At 42.5% G+C, this 20,054-nt stretch overlaps 1 protein-coding gene across 1 annotated transcript in view; it reads left to right on the forward strand.

The window, feature by feature from the left end:
* Orc2 (origin recognition complex subunit 2) overlaps positions 1 to 20,054 on the forward strand; it is a 30,501-nt gene that overhangs the window by 2,173 nt on the left and 8,274 nt on the right. The window contains exons 2-13 of the mRNA XM_050159159.1: positions 1,678 to 1,726; positions 2,466 to 2,569; positions 3,349 to 3,492; positions 6,191 to 6,277; positions 8,519 to 8,611; positions 9,266 to 9,297; positions 11,739 to 11,799; positions 13,764 to 13,939; positions 14,430 to 14,528; positions 17,041 to 17,150; positions 17,909 to 18,041; positions 19,575 to 19,681. Coding sequence (XP_050015116.1) covers positions 2,473 to 2,569; positions 3,349 to 3,492; positions 6,191 to 6,277; positions 8,519 to 8,611; positions 9,266 to 9,297; positions 11,739 to 11,799; positions 13,764 to 13,939; positions 14,430 to 14,528; positions 17,041 to 17,150; positions 17,909 to 18,041; positions 19,575 to 19,681 — 1,139 coding nt within the window. The 5' untranslated portion in view covers positions 1,678 to 1,726; positions 2,466 to 2,472. The remainder of the gene's footprint in view (positions 1 to 1,677; positions 1,727 to 2,465; positions 2,570 to 3,348; positions 3,493 to 6,190; positions 6,278 to 8,518; positions 8,612 to 9,265; positions 9,298 to 11,738; positions 11,800 to 13,763; positions 13,940 to 14,429; positions 14,529 to 17,040; positions 17,151 to 17,908; positions 18,042 to 19,574; positions 19,682 to 20,054) is intronic.

Below are 20,054 nucleotides of genomic sequence, written 5' to 3' on the forward strand. Positions count from 1 at the left end.
TGCCTTTGGGAGGTAGAAGCTGCATCAGAAGTTCAAGGTTATCTTTGGTTGGAGGCCAGTCTGGAATTCACGAGATCATTGTTTCTTACACACACACACACACACACACACACACACACACACACACACACACATACACACACGCTAAAAATAAGATGCAATAGGTATTAGAGAGACGGCTCAGTTGGTAAAGTGCTTGTCTTGGAAGCACAAGGACCTGAGTTCAGTCCCTAAAACCCATGGTATTTAACAGCAGCAGCAGCAGCAACAAACCCAAAAGATTTGATAGCCTGGGAGCTTGCAGTCCTACAGTTGGGTCAGCAGAGCCAGGTGGGTTCCCGGAGTTACTGGCCAACCAGCCTGCTCTACCAGCTTCTGCTCTCAAAGGAATAGCTCAGGGAATATGACGTCAGAGGTGGTCTTCTGACCTCCCCCTACACAGACACAGCGAACTACCACAGGGAAATCACCTGTCATAATATTTAGTTACCTAGATTATTTTTGAAGATTCACTCCCAGGAATTATTTAGCTTTGCTAAATAATGAAAATCGTGTCCCAGTCTTCTCCACTCCGCTCCCTTTCTCCCCGCTCATTGCCCTGAAGTCCAGAACCACATGTCTTGTTTTATGGTGACATGCTATGGAAAGTTTTCAGAGAGCATAACAAGCAAGTCAGAGTAAGATTTTTAAAATATTTATTTATTTATTTTTTGAGACAGGGTTTTCTGTGTAGCTTTGGAGCCTGTCCTGGAACTAGCTCTTGTAGACCAGGCTGGCCACGAACTCACAGAGATCCACTTGCCTCTGTCTCCTGAGTGCTGGGATTAAAGGTGTAAGCCATTACTACCTGACTTAGAGTAAAATTTTTATTCAGTGACAGGAAATGCTTTCCAAGGTAAATGAGAAAGGAACAAGCTATCTAATTAGGTGATCAGGAATTTAGGAATCAGTCAAAATTGATTTCTAATTGTGTGAATTATAAAAAAGAATGTACTGTTTAGCTGACAGCTTATTTATAAAGTAGAGTAATTGAACACATGCACAGATAATGTACTTGACTCTGTTTCTGCTGTATCTAAAGGTACCTGATACAGTATCTCAAACTTAGTCCCTACAAAAAACAAAGAAACCTTTTCATTCAAGTATAAATTATTAGTTTCTTCATACAGATACTGTATAGATGCATTACACATTTTGTTTACTATCCTCGGAGTCTAGACTAGAAAGCAGCATTATGACTATAAAATGACCCAAGAAGGACGTACTTTCCTAGATGTGGCTCTGACTCTATGGGTGGAATATTTTTCTCCACAAAGTGTAAAGCTCTGAGGGTTAAATTAGAATAATTGTAAAGAGCTGGGCTTGGAGGCATTTGTTTATGATTTCAGCACTTGAGAGGCAGAGCGGAGAATTCTGAGTTCAAGGCTAGCCTTGGCTATGTAAGAAGCCCTTGTCTCACTACAAGAGAAAAAGTGGTGGAAAGTCTGTGTAACTCAGAAAGTGCTCTCCTTCCTCCTCTGACTCCCGTCTTGCCAGTCTAATGCTTTTCTCAGTCTCGGTTTCTTCAGCCAATTACTATTTTGTCCTCTCTGTGCCACTGTAGCAGCATTAGCTTTGGGGGTGTGGCTACCCGGGTTGCTTTCCTTTACCTGCTAGCTGATCTTGACTGACTTCTAGTTACAGGTGACTGAATTTTCAAGCTGCAGAATGCATAGCACCTTACAAGGTAAATGAAAAAGCTACTTAATTGTGCTGGTTATTAAGCAAAATTTTGCAACATTTAGCTATCTGTGTAATAAGTAAGTTGCGTGAGAGAGACAGTCCTTAGTTTTTTGCTGTTTGTTGGTTTGGTTTTTTTTTTTTTGGTCAGAAGAAAAGGCAGAAATGGGGTTCCTGCTAGTGTGTCCTAGTATGCCCCTCTGCTGCTGGGAGAGAAGGGGCTTGGCCTCTGTGTCCCAGTCACAAGCCACCACTGAGGGACATTGTAGGCAATGTTTTTTACCCATTCCCCACCGGTCACCAGTCCCAAATAACGGATGCAGAGGCTTAATACTACTTATACACGATCGGCAGGTAGCTCAGACTTGTTACTCCGTAACTCTTACGTTTACATCAACTGTATTTTTATCCATGCTTTGCCACATGGCCCATGGCTTGCTACCTCATTTTCTAGTGTGGCTGGCTGGCCTCTCCCCGACTCTGCCCTTTTCTTAGTCCATAATTTTCAGTTTGGCTTTCCCGCCTACCTCTGTCCTGTTGAGCCCTGGGCCAGCCAGTTTGTTTATTAAATGCTCACAGTGACAAGTCTTCACTGTGTGCAAGAGAATTATTCCACCATAGGACGTACGCGCGGAAGAATGCATGGTACGTGCCCCCCTTTAAAAATGCTAGGTAATTCTGTGTGTTCATTCCACGATGTTTATTTGGTATGAATTCTTCATCACACTGACTTATACTTTGTTTAGGTTGGCCATGATGAGCTCCCCACATATGAAGGAAGCTAAAGTGCCGGTTGTTCAATTTGTGGGCGATGATGATGTCCTCAATCACATTTTCGATAGAGAAGGAGGTATGTGTGGTTGCACACTTGAAGACATGCTCGTGGATCACATCTTTGTTGTTTGGGGTTTTTTGGTTTTTTTTTTTTTTTTTTTTTTGGTTTTGGTTTTTTGAGATGGTCTCTCTGTCTGTCCTGGACCTCACGTTGTAGACCAGACTGGCTTCGCCTCTGCCTCTGACTCCCGAGTGCTGGGATTAAAGGCATGTGCCACCACTGCCCAGCTGACTTCGCACGTTTAAGGGAAGATAAAACAGTAACTTCCCCAGAGGCCTTATATACTACTAATTGTGCATTTGGTATAGTTTGTCTGCTGACATATGTAGCATACACATGGTGACATGTAGCAGACAATGGTGACGTTGTAGCACACACGTGATGACATGTAGCATGCACGTGGTGACATGTAGCATACACGTGATGTGTGTAGCACGCACATGATGACATATGTAGCATACGTGTGGTGACATGTAACATACACATGGTGGTCAGAGGACAGTGCTCTGGACATGGATCTCTTTTCCCCTGTGCGTTCCATCAGGCTGGCATGGCGCACTTTTATCTGCTGAGCCGTCTGGGTGACTCTAGTGTAATTCACGCCAGGCAGTGGTGGCACTTGACTTAAATCCCAGAATGCTGCAGGAGGCAGAGGTGTGCAGACCTCTCTGAGTTCAAGGCCAGTCTGGTCTACAGAGAGAGTTCCAGGACACCCAGGGCTGTAAAACCCTGTCTCAAAAAACAAAACAAAACAAGAAAAAAATTCATAACTCTTATATTATATATTTTTATAGGAACTAAAATAAAAAAGGAGAAAGCTCAGCTTTTGGTCAATCCTCAGAAAATAATAAAGAAGCCAGAATGTGAACTGGAGAAGAGTGACCAGGAAGTCCTAAAGGATCAGAACTACGTGGAAGTTTTGGGAAGAAATATTCAAGGTATCCAGCGGGGAACTGCTTTTCAGGATGTACAAAGGCAACTTGGTCTTCTGAGTAGCTGGAAAAACAGGCCTGGAATACCAACTCTATTCTGGATTTTCAAGGAGCCCAAATTTAGTTGAGCTCAGTGAGCCTCTGTCCCTCAGAAGGTTTAGTGAGTATTCCTGACTAAGCAGATGACACTTCTGGGCTGCATTCTTTGTCGAATTTATGACTGCTTGTGTTAGCCTCAGAGACTGAAAACGATACTCAGGGATGGAGAACAAGAGCAAGGTATAATGAGATCTACAGATATCATAATGAGACCATTATTTTATATATTTTTTCCATATAAGAGTACTTCCTGCAGATCATAATATTGGTATATGTCCTGATGATATTTCAGACCAAGGGCAAGGCTTAGCTGCAGGACTCTAACCAATTTCCCCTGCCCCGCACTGGTCCTGACTAGATTGGAGGATCAGTGCCCAATACATGTGACCTTGTCTTTAATTTCTCTGTATTTGGGAAGCTGTCCTCGTTCTTTGTCCATTATCTCCTGTATTTTTTATGTTTTGTTTCTCTCATCTGCTACTTCCCCTTTGCCTGTTTCCTCACAATTGCTCCCAACCATAGCAATGTTGTGTTACTCGTATGCTGTATATCTGCTTTTGTAATGTGATTCTTTCAAGGCCGTAGATTTTGTAATACCAAGGTTTTTTTCACATTTCCCTTGCTAATGCCTCCTTAGCTAGACTGGTGGCACAGAGTTTTAATCCCAGCCGCTGAGGAGCCTGAGCCGGGAGAACCACAAGGCCTGGTTGCACTGCATAATGAGTTCAGGGCCAACCTAGCCTGGGTGGTAAGACGTGTCTCAAAAAAGTAAGAAAGATTTGAGAGTCCAGTTCAGTAATAGAGCACTGTACACCATGCTTGAGGCTCTAGGTTTAATCTCTAGCACAAAAGTAAGTAAATAAATAAACGCTCACTTCACTTCAGAGAAGATGGAACTATTGCAGTGTGTGCTTTCTGTTTGCCATTTGCACATATAAATTTGCATTATTTTGTGTGTCGATATTTTTAAAGATTTATTATTTTTTTAATTGAGTGTTTGTATGTGTGCATGCACCGCTGTAGTGTAGGTGTCCCTAGAAGCCAGCACCATTGGGTCCCTCGGGAAGCTAGGCTTACAGCATGATGTGAGCAGCCCCACGTGGGGTCCTATGTCCTCTTAACCCTTCAGCCACCTCTCCAGCCTCCCAGCTTTTTAGTTATATTTGTTTATATGTGTGTGTCAGAAGGTCAGAGGACAGTGTTGGGCATCTTCCACAACTCCCGCCCACCTTATGTATTTATCCATTCATTTCTGAGCCAGGGTATCTCATGGCCCACGCTGGCTTTGAGCTCACCACAGACAGCAACTCAGGTGAGTCGATTCCTTCCCACGTGTGGGTCCCAGTGATCAGTCAGGTGTTTGGCCCACTGAACCATCTCACTGGCCTGAGTTTTAGAACACAGGGCATCTAACCAAGGATCTTTCATTTCCTCCATGGCCATTTCGACACTTGATATTATGTGGCATAGGCTGGTTTTGAACTACTGACCACCCTGTCTCCTCCCAAGGGCTAGAATTGTCGGTCCATGCCCCCACATTCAGCTCTAACACAGAATCCTTAGGAAGAGTAGGAAAGAAAAAAGTCTATTCTATAAAAACACTTGCTGTGGTTTGTCCCCAGGGGTTTATGCATTAGAAGTGTGGTACCCAAGGTGGTGATGTTGAGCACTGCTGAGGTCTACTAGGAGTTAAGTCACCCGATGCGTGCTGCCTCGGGAGACACAGCGTTAGACTGAACAGTGCTATACTTATCTTTAGAATGAATTAAGACAGTTTCTGAAAGAGCTGGTTCTAAAAACATGAGCGTGCCCCCTGGATCGCTCACAAGCTTCCTGACTTTCTGTGTGACATGCTAGTTCCTTCTCCAGAAAAATGAACACCTTGTATTTATAAAGTTTCTTGCTTTAGAGATTTTATTTTCTTTTTGAAGATTTACTTTATGTATGTGTGTGTGTCCTTGGGCCTGCAGAGGGCATTGGATCCTGATGCAGGTGCTGGGAACTCGGCTCCTCTAGAAGAGGAAGAAGCTCATCTCTCCAGCCCAGGGGTTTTGTTTCCTAGGGTAACAGAAAACTAGTGAAGATAGCCTTACATACATTATCCCCAGGGGTTTTGTTTACTAGGGTAACAGAAAACTAGTGAAGATAGCCTTACATACATTATCAGCCCTTTTCAACTCACAGTTTTACCCTCTTGTTTAGTTTTCATAGTCTATTAATTTCTCCAGTCTGGAAAAAAATCATTGTATCTATAAATAGCATGTTTCTTGTCTTAATGATTAAATAAACAAGATTAGTTGGTCTTCCTTGTTGTGTATATAGAAATATTTTGTACATAAATATCTGTTGGTGAACTTGCTTTTGTTTTTTAAGACAGGGTTTCTTTGTGTAGCTTTGAAGCCTGCCCTGGAACTCACAGATCCGCCTGCCTCTGCCTCCCGAGTGCTGGGATTGAAGGCATGCGCCACCACTGTTCGGCTTCTGCTGGTAAACTTGTATGAAAGGAAGTGAAGGGGTATAACTTTTAGATTTTTAGCTATTTAAAGTTTTATGTTTTTTCTCAATCTTCCTTTTTCCTCATTGCATCTTGCATTTTCTTTTACAGAATCCTTGAAAAATGGCTCTGTTGTACATGGGAATAAAGTTTATTCTTTTCAGTCCAGAAAACATTCTGAAGAAATGACCAAATTAGGTACGTCACTCTTGTGTTTCCTGCGGTCATGGTAGGCCAGCACCACGTTCCCGTGGTTACCTTTTGCTGTATTCCCTGGAAGAATGCTGGGATAAGTGGTCCTTAGAGGACAGAGAGCAAGACATTTCCTTAAAGAATGGTGTGATGTCATGCACCCATAATTCCAGCACTCTGGACATAGAGGCAGGAGGATCACAAGTTCAAAGACATCCTGGGCTGCTCTTACTTAAAAAGAAAGTCATTTCCATAATAACAGTAGAAGTTATTGTTGACCAAGTACTGTATGCCAGGATCCGTGCCGTGTTCCGTATATACATCTATCTATCTGTCTGTCTGTTTACGGGAGCCTATGATGTAAATTAAACCCACAGATACATGGCAGAGCCAGTTTAGATTTCAAAGCCTGGACTGTTCTATTCCTACCCAGTCTCTGTAGAGTTGTGTATAAGCTACGGTTGCTCAAAGTAGAAAGGCATTCTTTGGGGTTGAGTCATGAAAGGGGCAATGCCAGTTTTGAAGAATTGATATAAATTTGTTAAAATTACAGGAGGAAGGGTACTGAATTGAAAACATCCATTCACATTTCTGCAGTCCGGGGATGGATGAGCATGGATTGAAGAATCGAATCTATGGAGACGTTTTAGGGGAGAGATAAGGGAGGGCCTGGATATCAAGCAAGGGTGTATATGTTTTATATTTTATATTCGGATAAGTTGAAAAGTCATGGGAAATTAACGTCAGGAAATTTTAAAAAGAAGTGCTTGTGGAATATCTCAGCTAAATTTTAAGATCAGAAGATCTTGAAAATTCTAACAGCTAGGAAGGGCATATGGGCCAGTAAGATGGCCTAAAATAAATACAGATACACTTTCTCCATTTAAAGAATAAAAGAAATAGGTTGGAGAAGTGGCTCAGGAGATACAAGTGTGTACGGCCTTTGCGGAGGACCCAGGTTGTTTCCGTATGCCCGTCTGGTGACTCACGCCACCTGTAGCTCTGCCGTGGGCGTCTGCACTCACACATGTGTACATGCTTACCTAAGGGTGATGATGGTACATCTGAAAAGGAAGTACGATAAATTCATTCCCTCAGGTAGGCTCGTTCTCCACGTACTTGTCCCCGTGAGAGATAAAGATTGGACAGATGTTTTATTTAAAATGCCACCTAAAATCAACTGTTTCATTTGGTGCTGTAGCAAAGAAGCAGCCATCTGCTCAAGACCATATTATAGTTTATGAATCTTCCACATGTATAGCTTTACATACAAGAGCACCACTCTGCTCAAGATCGTATTATAGTTTATGAATCGTCCATATTTCTGAGTTTTAACTACATCCAGTTTTTACTTGGTTTTTTGATCCAGTTCCTTCCCATGTATCACCTTAGGAGGTCATGACTACACTTTATATAAGAAAAGGAAGGAAAGCCAGACATAGTGCACACCATTAATCCTAGTACTGAGGATGTAGAGGCAGGCCTGTGAGTTCGAGGCCAGCCTGGTCTACAGGGCGAGTTCTGGGGCAGCCAAAGCTGCAAAATGAGACCCTATCTCAAAAAAAGAGAGGAGAACACAGTGAACATGTCAAAGAAGGAGGAGGAGGAATATGATCAGCTGGTACTGAATAGAGCAGTTGTTTCTGTTATGCTATGAGAAATTTCTGCATGATTGGGAGATTTAGATGCTAGGCTAGGAAGGGTTAGACGGCTCATCAGGTAAAAGCACTTGTCATGAAACGTGTCAGGCTGAGTTTGATCTCCAGGACCCATGTTTGCGAAGAGAACACTGCCTTCTCTGACTTGTGCACACTGGGTACATATATCCACACACACACAGATGAGTAAGTGTAATTGTTTTAAAGATAAAAAAGATGCTGGGAGGACAGCTTAAAGCTTTTTTAAAAAGCAGTACTTTTTTTCTTTCTTTTTGTTTGTTTTTTGTTTTTTTGTTCTTTGAGACAGGGTTTCCCTATGTAGCCCTTGCTGTCCTGGAACTCACTCTGTAGACCAGGCTGACCTCAAACTCACAGAGATCCACCTGCCTCTGTCTCCCGAGTGCTGGGATTAAAGGTGTGTGCCACCATCTCCCAGCTATCTACTCTTAACACTTAATACTTAAGAAGAAGATTTACTTCTCTTTATGATAAAGTAACATGCAGGTTTTGTTTAAAGAGCCCCTGTGAGTAAAAGCTCCTTCCCTCTTTATGTGCTATTCAACAAAGGCATTTTCCCCTCTTATTACAGCTTTAGAACTAGCAAAAACGCCAAGAAAAGTTGTTCCGGTTGACTCAAAGAATGATCCTGAAGTTAAGAAGAACGTCCCTCGGCAGAGCAAGGGTAGGACGCTGTCACGTTTCTTTGAAGAGCTTTCAAAGTTGCATTAGCGTGATCTTTGCGTCTCCTCTTCTTAAATCTTAGTGAATTTTCATAAATTCTTTTCTCTGAACATTCATTCAACAGATTGTAATTTTTAAAATCCCACCAATTTTAATGTGTCTCTATTTATCAACAACAAAGCATCAGTATCAGATGCAGAAAGTCGTCTGTGCACCTGACGTGAGAATTGACCGGGACACTGAAAACCACCATGAAGTTCCATACTTGTTTATCTGAGTCAGCCAGTTTCTCGTGGAACAGGTGGCTTGGGCACATACTGTGAAATGAGACTTTGGGAGTTTTTAGTTGAACAGCTTGTTGTAAATCACGGAACATCTATTTTTGAATGACCTGTTCCAACCAAGATAGACAGTCTACTTTTTAATCAAAACGAGGAATTTGTTTCCTTGCTAGCATGGTATCGTGCAAGAACGCCACAAACCGCTGTCCGGGGGAGGGCAGGCACGAGATCCTTAGTGACCATCAGCCAGTAGTTAGATGGGACAGGTAAAGTACGGTGGCCTGTGTGTGATAAGTACTACTTTGCTTTTGACAGAACGAGGCCACGACCCAAAATGGAATGTTTGTAGTGAATGTGGTTTTTCTTTCATTTAGGGCGCTCTACTTCAGAGAAAGTTCAGCAGGAGGTAAGCACTGACAGATCAGCCCGAACGAGACTCGGCTGGCAGTAGTTTTTCCTCTCTTAGTACAAATTGAACGTTATAGTTGTGGGAGTTTATCAGCTGTAGACCTGACTTATGAAGGCTTTGAGTTTCAGAAAGATGAAATGACTTACTCAGTTCATCTTACTTGGAATAAAGCTGGAAAATCAGCCCAGGTGTCCTGCATGTAGCTGTCGTGGGTTCTGCTGTGTCACAGCTGTCCTGGGTGTTTTTCACCAGTAGAACTGGCCTAGGAATTTTGTGAGTTTGGTTGGGATTTTTCAAAAGTTATTTTGATAAGGATGTTACAAATTCTCAGACTTGATAAGTTAGCTATATAGATATCAATTATTCCAATTCTTAACCTTAGAATAACTGTAGTAGGATGTACTTGTGCTTTAATAAAATGAAATGGGGGTAAAAGCACTCAACTGCTCTTACTAAAGACCCACGTTCAGTGCCCAGCACCCACAACGTGGATAATGTTGCTCACAGCTTCAATTCCTGGGTATCTGTCTGATGACCTCTTCTGACCTCTTCAGTCTACTGCACACGTGTGGTGCACATGCATACACCTAGGCGCACACACACATAAATAATATTTATTATATGTAATATATGTTATAAGTAAGTAGATGGGAAGGAGCACCTGATAATACCAGGAACTTCAGAGTGCCCTGTGTTAGGTGCTGTTACTAGGGAACTGGGACTCTTTTTTTTTGGTTCTTGGCCTTGTTAATAAAAGAATTTAAGGGACTGGGAGTTTGGCTTAGCAGTTAAGAGCATCTGTTGCTTTTGTAGAATACCCAGGTTTGATTTCCAGTACCCGTGTGACAGCTTACCACCCAGGGGATCTGACACTCTTTCTAACCTCCATGGTCACCAGGCACATAAGTGGTGCATATACATACATGTAAGCAAAACACCCAATGCACATAAAATAAATCTAAACAAAATTTAAATAAATAAAGAATTTGTGAATGAAATCAGAGGGAAGCTCAAGGATTGTTTTATTAGAATTTATAAGAAAAACATCATGAGGGTTGGAGATGGATCAGCATTCAAGAGCCCTGGCTGCTTTTCCAGAGAGGATCTGGGCTCAGTTCCCAGCACCCCCATGGCAGTGCAACCATCTGTAACTCCATTAAGAGGATTTCTGGTGCCCTCTGCTGGCTTCGGAGTGCTCTAGGCACACATGTGGTGCACAGACATACATGCAGACAAACATTCATACACAAAATACGAACTAGACCTGATGATGTGAGTCCATGCAGTCCCTGGAACTCACATGGTAGAGGAGAGTCGACCCTGCAAGGTGCTCTCTGATCTCCACATGTACACGTATGTTTAAACACATGCATATTAAATAAGTAAGTAATATTGAAAGGAAGGAAAAGACAGGCAAGTTGAAAATCTTGGCAGCTCTCTGGAAGAGGCAAAGAGGAAGACCCTTGTTCTTTGAGTTAGATAAGGAGGTGAGGTCACTTTTTATCTTTTAGTTTAAGCTTAGGCCAGGCTCAAGTGTAGGAAAGTATCAGACTTTTCTTTTCAATGTCTGTGGGTCAAACCAATGATAAATAGTTGTCTGGGTATAAGACCAAAAGATGTTAGAAAAACAGAAGGAATTGTTAAAACTCTTGGTTTTTCCCTTCTCTTTTACATTAGGACATCTCTTGATCATCCCCTCCTCTACCTCCCTGTCTAAGTGACTGTGAGGGTAATAGGGATCATGAGATCCTTAGACACTGACATGGTGGCCTTCCTTTGTGTGACCATGGTGGGAGAGGAGGCCTTTTGAAGGCCACATGAGCCCCTACTCCCTGGTGACCAAGTGTTCAAGTGTGTGAGCACATGGGGGCTTTTTAAAGTTTTATTTATTTATTATGTGTGCAGTGTTCTGGTGCCAGAAGAGGGCACCGGATCATTTTAGATGGTTACTGGAACTTGGAACCTCTTAGCCGGGGCTCTTAACCTCTGAGCCATCGTCTCTCCTGTTTGTGTCACAGCAGCTGAGAAGTAGACGCAGAAACAAGGGTTCCCGTGGCATGATGGGGCGGAAGCAAGAGCAGACAGAAAGAGTAGAACAAGGGAGGCTGAAGGGGCTGGGGAGGATGTTTTAGACAGAGACGCAGGCTCCGTGTCTCCTGCCAGAGAGTGGCCTTAAGGTCCTGGCAGAAGCGGCCTCTCCAGTCTCCAGTCCCTGTGGCTCCTGCCAGCGGTGGCTTGTCCAGCCCTAGAACTTGTATATTTCTCTTTATATTTCAGCAAATTCATTTGTTATTGTGGTCCAGTGTTAGGAACTACAGACTCAGCTAGCTCAGCATAGTTTTCTTTCTTAGAATTTCTTTTTACTTCTATGATTGATTATTCATTAAAATATTATTGATTATTCATATTACTTACTGTGCTTTTTACATTTTAAACAGAACAATAGCAAAACTGAATTCCTGTCAACACCACCTCGTAGTCTAAGAAAAAGAATAATAGGTATGTATTTCTTTTTATGTGAAGTTGTGTTTACTTCGTTTTTTTGAGACAAGATCTATGTAGCCCAGGCTAGCTTCATACTCACTGTGTAGATCTGACTGGCCTTGAAGTAGGACTGGTCATCCTATTTCTACCTTCCAAATGTTAAGATTACAGACATAACTAACAATGTGAGGGTTTTTTAAAAAAATATATGTATATAAAAATTAACAACTAAATCAGGGGCTGGAGAGATGGCTCAGGGGTTAAGAGCATTGGCTGCTCTTGCAAAGGTCCTGAGTTCAATTCCCAGCAGCCACATGGTAGCTCATAACCATCAGTAATGAAATCTGGTGCCCTCTCCTGGTGTGCGAGCAGAACACTTTATACATAATAAATATATAAATCTTTAAAGAAATAAATCAGGATCAGTAGTGGTAAAGTATACGAGTTCTGAGTGTACAAGTTCTGGCTTGTGTTTTAAGCCTTTGGTCCCAGTGTAATCAGGGTAGCAGTTCCTGCTCTCATTCCTACCACTTTTCATATGAGAAAGGAAACTGATGCTTCCAAACTCTTAAGCCATGTCTACACCTACAGAGTGACCCGTTTTCTAGACTGTAGGCCGTGTCTACACCCACAGAGTGACCCGTTTTCTAGACTGTAGGCCGAGTCTACACCCACAGAGTGACCCGTTTTCTAGACTGTAGGCCGTGTCTATACCCACAGAGTGACCGTTTTCTAGACTGTAGGCCGTGTCTACGCCCACAGAGTGACCTGTTTTCTAGACTGTAGGCTGCGTCTACGCCCACAGAGTTAATATGCCTTTGTGTTATATACCAATTCTGTACAACCCTAGGGAACCTTTTGTCATTCACAGTCAACAACTGACCTGGTTAAAGTTACTTCACCAGTATTTTGGGAGTCAAACAGTTTTTTAAAGATTTATTTTTATTATTTTAATTATGTGTGCGCATGAATGCGAGTCCCAGAGAGGTCAGAGAGGTGCGAGGGGTCAGGAGTTATGACAATAGGCAGCTGTCAGCCTCCTGACGCGGTGCTGGGGCTCCGGCTCAGATCCTCCGGGACAGCACTGTGCTCCTCTCCACCGAGCCATCTCAGCCCCCAGACCTGATTCTGTGCTGATGCTGGATATAAAGCTGGGATGCCTTTATTTGGGATCATCAGTAGAAGATGAGCTCTTGTTTCTGGGAGGCCGGTGGGAGTGGCAGTGGCTTGTGAATCAGCTCTGGGGTTGAGCAGGGTGTGCTAGAAACGTCTCTACACGAATAATTTAGGGAAAGTATCTCACGTGAGAATAAGTTCTAATAACAGGACCCATAGAGAAACAGGTGGGCGTGGAGCCCGTCTGTGACTCCAGCATGCACGGTAGCTAAGACAGTATCCCCTGAGCAAACTGGCAAGCTCCGGGGTCAGCAGGAGAACCTGCCCATATTGTGAGGGATCAAGACACTTAAATCAACATCAGGCCTCTGTGTGTATATGCATAGATGGGCACTACACAAATACATGCCACCCCACACATTCTCACAGGAGTATTCATTACACAAACAAATGATTCATATAAAAATATAATTTTCCAGTAGATTATTTAGCTATGCTTACCCTCATGTGATAATTGAAGAAGCTAGTGCTTAGAGAATGTGTATAATTAGCTGTGAAAAAATGAACAAGCAATGACAAAATTGTAATTAAAAGTCTCTTACTTTGGGGCCTGGAGAGATGGCTGAGGGGTTAAGAACACTGATTGCTCTTGCAGAGAATCTGGGTTCAATTCTCTGTACCCCCATGGCAGCTCACAATTCTGTAACTAGTTCCAGGGGCCAGGCACCCATGACAAATCACCAATGCGCACACGATAAAATAAATAAATAGTCCCTTACTTGAAAGCCCACATGTTTGATTTTCCTCAAATAGCTCTCCTTTCAAACCGCCGAGTCTCCCCAATTCCTCCTCATCTTCTGCAGTGCCCGCGTCTCACTGCGACACCGAGAGTGAGTACTCCGCCTCCAGCTCGGAGGATGACAGAGAAGAGGACACTGCTGCCATCGGGCTGTCCCAAAAGGGCCGAGCTCAGAGCAGAGGACCCCCAGCTCCTGCTCCCAAGGGGACGCCGCCTAAGAAGATGAAAAGAGACAAAGCCGTAAGTGAAGACGGAGCCTGGGGCCTCCAGGGGAACTGTGTGCCTGAAATGGGCATGTCTACAGCAGAGATCAGCCCTCACCTTCCTCATTTTCTGTATTTTCTTAGCTTTACACATGAATTCCCACACATACTCGTTTCTGTCTTTGGGCTTTCTTTTCAGTTCTGGGTGCTTTTCATGATTAGTACCGTAACATACATAGTCTCTCTACTACATGTCTCTGCCTGTCCTGCATGGAGATTGGACTGACTTTGAACTCAGAGATTCGCCTGCCTCTGCTCCCAAGTACTGGGATTAAAGGCATACGCCACCACCACAGCCTTGCCAATCAGTCTATCTTTCAAGTTATATTTTCATCAGTTACTTGAACTTATTGTTGGGATTAAATATCTTTGATTCTTGACTTGGTTTTAACTATAGTGCCATCTAAATTTTATGCAGTATACATACGTGAAATTACTTAGACCTGCCATTACTTTGTCCATTTCAGAGTGACTTGGTAGAAGAATATTTTGAAGCCCACAGCAGTTCAAAAGTTTTAACGTCTGACAGAACCCTGCAGAAGCTGAGGAGAGCTAAAGTGGATCAGGTAAGCTATCACCAACATTCGTTTACTGTGACCTGAACATACATTAGCAGCACACTTGGAGAAGAAGCGAACAGGAGAATTAGTTCTCTGGTGAAATAAAGCACAAATTAATGTGTTGGTCATTAAATTTTATTGCATAAATCATAAATAATCCGGCTAGAATTCTATTTGACAAGTACGGAGCTTGTCTTCCTTGCTGCTTCGAAAAAGTTGCAGAGCGCAGTAAGGTAGCAAGGCAGCCTTGCACTATTTTCCCAATAGCTCATGCTACAAAAAATCCAGTATATCTGTCCTTGTCGGCATTTGAACCAATAGCCTCCCTTAAATAGGACATAACCATCACAGACTTTCAATAGTGCTTAAGGGCTGGAAACATCGCTCTGGAGTTCAAAGTATGTACTGTTCTTTTTTCTGGTTTTTTTTTTTTTTTTGGTGGTTGTTTTTTGAGACAGGGTTTCTCTGTACCTTTGGAGCCTGTCCTGGAACTAGCTCTTGTAGACCAGGCTGGTCTCGAACTCACAGAGATCCACCTGCTTTTGCCTCCCAAGTGCTAGGATTAAAGGTGGCACCACCACTGCCCGACATATGTACCGTTCTTATAGAGGACCAAAGTTCAGTTCCCAGCACCCATGGGATTCACAACCACCTGTAATTCTAGTTCCAGGAGACCCAATACCCTCTTTTAGCCTCCATGTACATCTTACTTGGATATACCTCCCCCAATAATTAAAGGAACAACAAAAATCTAAAAGATACAGTAGAGTTAATAATTTGAAGCCAAGAAGAAAATGTTCCTGGTTTACAGGTGTGCCATGATGGCCCTGTATCTCAATTCTTACGTACACATCACATACACATTAAAATAATAAAGTAGAAATTTTAAAAAGAAAATAAAAGAATCCCTATCAAAAAATAAGGACAAGGGACTGGAGAGATGGCCTAACAGTTGGGAGCACTGTTGTTACAGAAGACCCCGGGTCAGTTTCCAGCACCCATATTATCTGTCTCACAACTACCTGTATTTCTAGGTCAAGGGATCTGAGGTTTTATTCTGGCATCTTCAGGGCACCATGAGCACATGTGGTACATAAACATTCAAAGGTGTGGAGAGTGTTTGGGGAAGGTGCCACTGTTCGGATTCCACATGCTTATGGAAATGTACCTCCATTCATATACACACGTGAACACACACGTGCAATAAATAAGTAAAAAGACCTTTTCCAGGAAAGAAATGACACCAGCATTTGCCGTCTATTCTATATAAGCAACACAAGAGAAGCGTAAGTAGCTCTAAGGTCAAAGGCAGACTCTGAGCACGTCATCGCTGCGAGAATGTAAGAAGCCCTTGTTAACAGTGGTGGAGGAGAGTGTTACAGGCAGAACACAGGCATTTGTTTCCATGGCTGTGGGTCAGCGAGGAAATGTCAAACGTCTGTCCTTGCTAGACCAGCCAGGTCTCTGAGGTGTGTTCTCATGATGAGAAGGACTAAGAAGTGGGAAAGCCGATGACCTCTTCGAGCCTAGGGTTAAAACTGGCACACTTGTCAGGCAGGCAGAAATAGCTCGTGCCTTTAATTCCAGCATTTGTGAGACAGAGTTCCAGGCCAGCCTGATCTACAGAGCAAGTTCCAGGACTGTTAGGGCTAACACAGAGAAACACTGTTTCAAAAAAGAAAACAAAAAACCTAAAAGCTGATAGTTTTACTTGTGCCTCCTTCTAGTGGTAAAGAAACTTGAATATTTTCCAAAAACCTTTTTACAATTTTTCAGCTCTACAGGTTTGCAGTGTTTTATGTTTTAGTTACTGTGCTGATGGTCCGCTCAGGGCCTCACACTTGCAGACCAGCGCTCTGTCACTGAGAACAGCTTGGAGAGGTCACTGTTGGTTTTTGTGTCTGAATTTGAAGCAGGTTTGATCATCTTGCAGTAACTATATTTTTAGAAATTTAAGCTTTATATTTGGAGTTTGTTGTAATCAATAAATGGTTCTAGGCAAACTTAGCAAAATTTTTTATTGTTACTATATACTTGAAATAAAGAACTTTAAGAAGGCTTGGAGACATGATTCAGTCATTGAGAGCACTTCCTCTTTGACGGACCCAAATTGAGCTCCCAGCATCCACTTGGTAGCTCAGGAACACTTAGAATTCTAGATACCAGATGCCCTCTTGTGATCTCTGCAGGACAGTTATACACATAACAGTGATCAAATCTTTAAAATAGCTTTTAATTAAACAAGAATTTATGTTTGAAGATTTTTTTTCTTTTTTCTTTGGTTTTTCGAGAAGGTTTCTCTGTGTAACAATCCACACTGTCCTAGAACTCACTCTGTAGACCAGGCTAACCTTGAACTCGCAGAGATTCACCTAGTCTGCCTCCTGAGTGCTGGGATTAAAGGTTTGCATCACCACCACCCGACTAAAGAATTTTTTTACATTGTTGGTTTACTAATTTCCATACCTGATTTAAATCAGTATCCTCACTAATAACTTCCTCTCTCTTTTTTTTAAAGAAAACTCTGCGTAATTTATTGAGCAAATTTTCACCTTCCTTTTCTGCTGAAATTGAACAGTTAAATCAACAACATGAGAAGTTGTTTCACAAATGGATGCTCCAGCTACAGTGAGTATTATTACTATACACCCTGCACAGTGAGGAATAGTGCGTATATAAATGGATGCTACAGTGTTATGCCTGCACACCCTGCACAGTGAGGAATAGTATATATGTGTCTATGCTGAAACATCATTTGCAACCAGGTGTGGTGTGGTATGTGACCATTTACCTGTTTGTTTCTTCTTGATGTGATTTTGAGACAGGGTTTTTCTGTAGCTTTGGAGCCTGGGACTAGCTCTGTAAACCAGGCTGGCCTCGAACTCACAGAGCTCTGCCTGCCTCTGCCTCCCGAGTGCTGGGATTAAAGGCTGAGCCATGTTATAGTATTGGCAATAGTCACTCTTACCTCCACCTAGAGAAAGCTGCCAAACAAGCTGGAACTGTGAGCCCTCATATAGATAGTGAGTGGTGCCTTTGCTGTGTTCTTGGGAACCAACAATTTCACCGTGTGGATGTCCTAGTTCTTCCTGTACTTTCCGTACTTTTACTTTATCCACTTATCTTCATCTTCATGAGGCAGAGTCTCATGTAGCCCTGGCTAGCCTGAACTTGCTTTGTAAACCAGGCTGCCTCCAAGAGAACAGCAATTCTCCTGCCTCTGTCTCCCAAGTGCTAGGACTATAGGTGACAACACATATCTGGCTTTTACTTTCACCGTTCATTCTCATGCTTTTCTTCCTGCAATCATCTTGAGCTGACTGATGACGAAGCTGGCAGTCCGAAGTCTTAAACTTTAACTTTATGGATGTTCCCTTTCCTCACAGCCTCGGGTTCAACATTGTGCTTTATGGCTTGGGGTCCAAGAGAGACTTATTAGAAAAGTTTCGAACCACCATGCTTCAGGATTCCGTTCACCTTGTCATCAACGGCTTCTTTCCTGGGATCAGTGTGAAATCGGTAAGTTTCAGACTTTCCGTGGAATGACAATGTGTCCTGTGCCAAGTCATGGCCCCATAGTGGTAAGGATGCAATTTCTGTTTCTGGACACTGGATATAAAGGATTTTGTGTGGGGCTTCGTAGCAGTTAGGCTGTATAATGTCTAGCACCCCCTCTGGCCTCTTAGGGCACTGCATGCACATGGTGCACTTACATTCATGTGGGCAAAGCATGTGTTAGGACTTAAAATAATGGGAAAATCCTTTTAAGGATAATTAATAAATATAAGTGTAGACAGCACCTGAAGAACAGCACCCACGTTTGTCCCATGGCCTTCCCCTGTATCCACACAGAAATGTTTACCCATACGAGCACATAGATACATAATCACTGCCCTAAGTAAGGTTGCTATTGCTGTAATGAAACACCTGACCAAAAGCAAATTGAGGAGGAAAGGGTTTATTTGGCTTATTTATGTGTCATAGTCCATAATTAAAGGAAGTCAGGGCAGGAACTCAAACAGGAGCTGATGCAGAGGCCATGGAGGGAGCTGCTAACTGGCCTGCTCCTCATGGCTTGCTCAGCCTGCTTTCTTATAGAACCCAGGACCAACAGCCTAGGGATGACTCCATCCACAATGGACTAATTACTAATCACTAATTAACAACATGACCTCCAGGCTTCCATCCAGAGGGATCTTAAGGAAGTATTCTCTTGAGGCTCACTCCTCTCAGCTGACTTTCAGCAGGTGTCGGGTTGGCACAAAACTAGCCAGCACACTCGCAGAGAAGCTGACTTATCTGGAGCCTCCAGGAAATGTTGCCTTCGTTTACTGCACCAGGTTACTAGTGGAGCAGCTGAGAGTCAGGATCTGTGTATATTATAAAATCTGTAGTTTATTATAGTTTTGTGTCATTGTGGTACAGAAATATGAAGTATAGATGGCAGCAGATAGTTTTACAGTACATTTATTACAGACCATTTTTACTTCAGAAGAGGATTATATCAAGATTTTGGATATTGGGTATTAGCCAACGTAGTGTCCTGTTTTTAGCATCCTTCTGTGGGTATCATTTCTTTTGATGTTGATAGTTGCCCCCCCCCCCCTTTCCTATGGTTATTTCGAGACAGGGTCTTTCTGTACAGCAGGCTGTCCTGGAACTCACTGTGTAGACCAGGCTAGCTTTGAGTTTACCGAGCCCTGCCTCTGTGTCAGTGTGCTGGACGGCAGGTGTGCACCACCATCCCTGGCTCACGTTCACACTTCCACCAGGCTTTTTTACTGGTTACTTTTTCCTGCCCTCTTACATCATTTTTTCACATTATTATTCTTCCCTTTTCCTGTTAGCATTAATGTATTTAAAGAAAACAAAGGAGAAGAAAATAAAATAGATATACTTAAATGCCCAGTGGAATTTTAAGTACTTTTTAAACTTTATGAGAAACTCAAAATCATTTTTAACTTGTGGAAAATTAATTTGCTAATTGTATTTATCATATGTGACAGAATAAACTGCAGTTGATATGGTCCCTCTTGCACTTCTGTGATGTAGATCCTGAATTCTATAACTGAAGATGTCCTCGGTCATATGGGTACTTTCCAGAGTGTTCCGGATCAGCGAGACTGGATAATAAACAAGTTTAAAGAAGGTAACCTGAAGTAATCATCTGTAGGACTTAGGGTGAAGCTACACTGCTTTTCTGTATTTGTGGAATTCTGAACAGAAAGATGAATATTATTTTAGTATGGATGCTCTAGTCAGTGTCAATTTAGATTTCTTTAAAATAATTTATCTTTCCTGTTGTAGTGATTTGTTCTATGAATTAACTGTCAGTGTGACGTGCCTGTAGCAGCTTTGTCGTCTTTGTCTGACGTTTTGTGTTGTTCAGTGTCGTGTGCATCTGTATGTTCAGTATTCTGTGCATCTGTATGTTCAGTATTCTGTGCATCTGTATGTTCAGTATTGTGTGCATCTGTATGTTCAGTATTGTGTGCATCTGTATGTTCAGTATTGTGTGCATCTGTATGTTCA

The sequence above is a fragment of the Alexandromys fortis genome, unplaced genomic scaffold (genome assembly GCF_014885135.2).
Source record: "Alexandromys fortis isolate MF-2015 unplaced genomic scaffold, M_Fortis_MF-2015_v1.1 scaffold_65, whole genome shotgun sequence".
NCBI classification, from domain to species: Eukaryota; Metazoa; Chordata; class Mammalia; order Rodentia; family Cricetidae; genus Alexandromys; species Alexandromys fortis.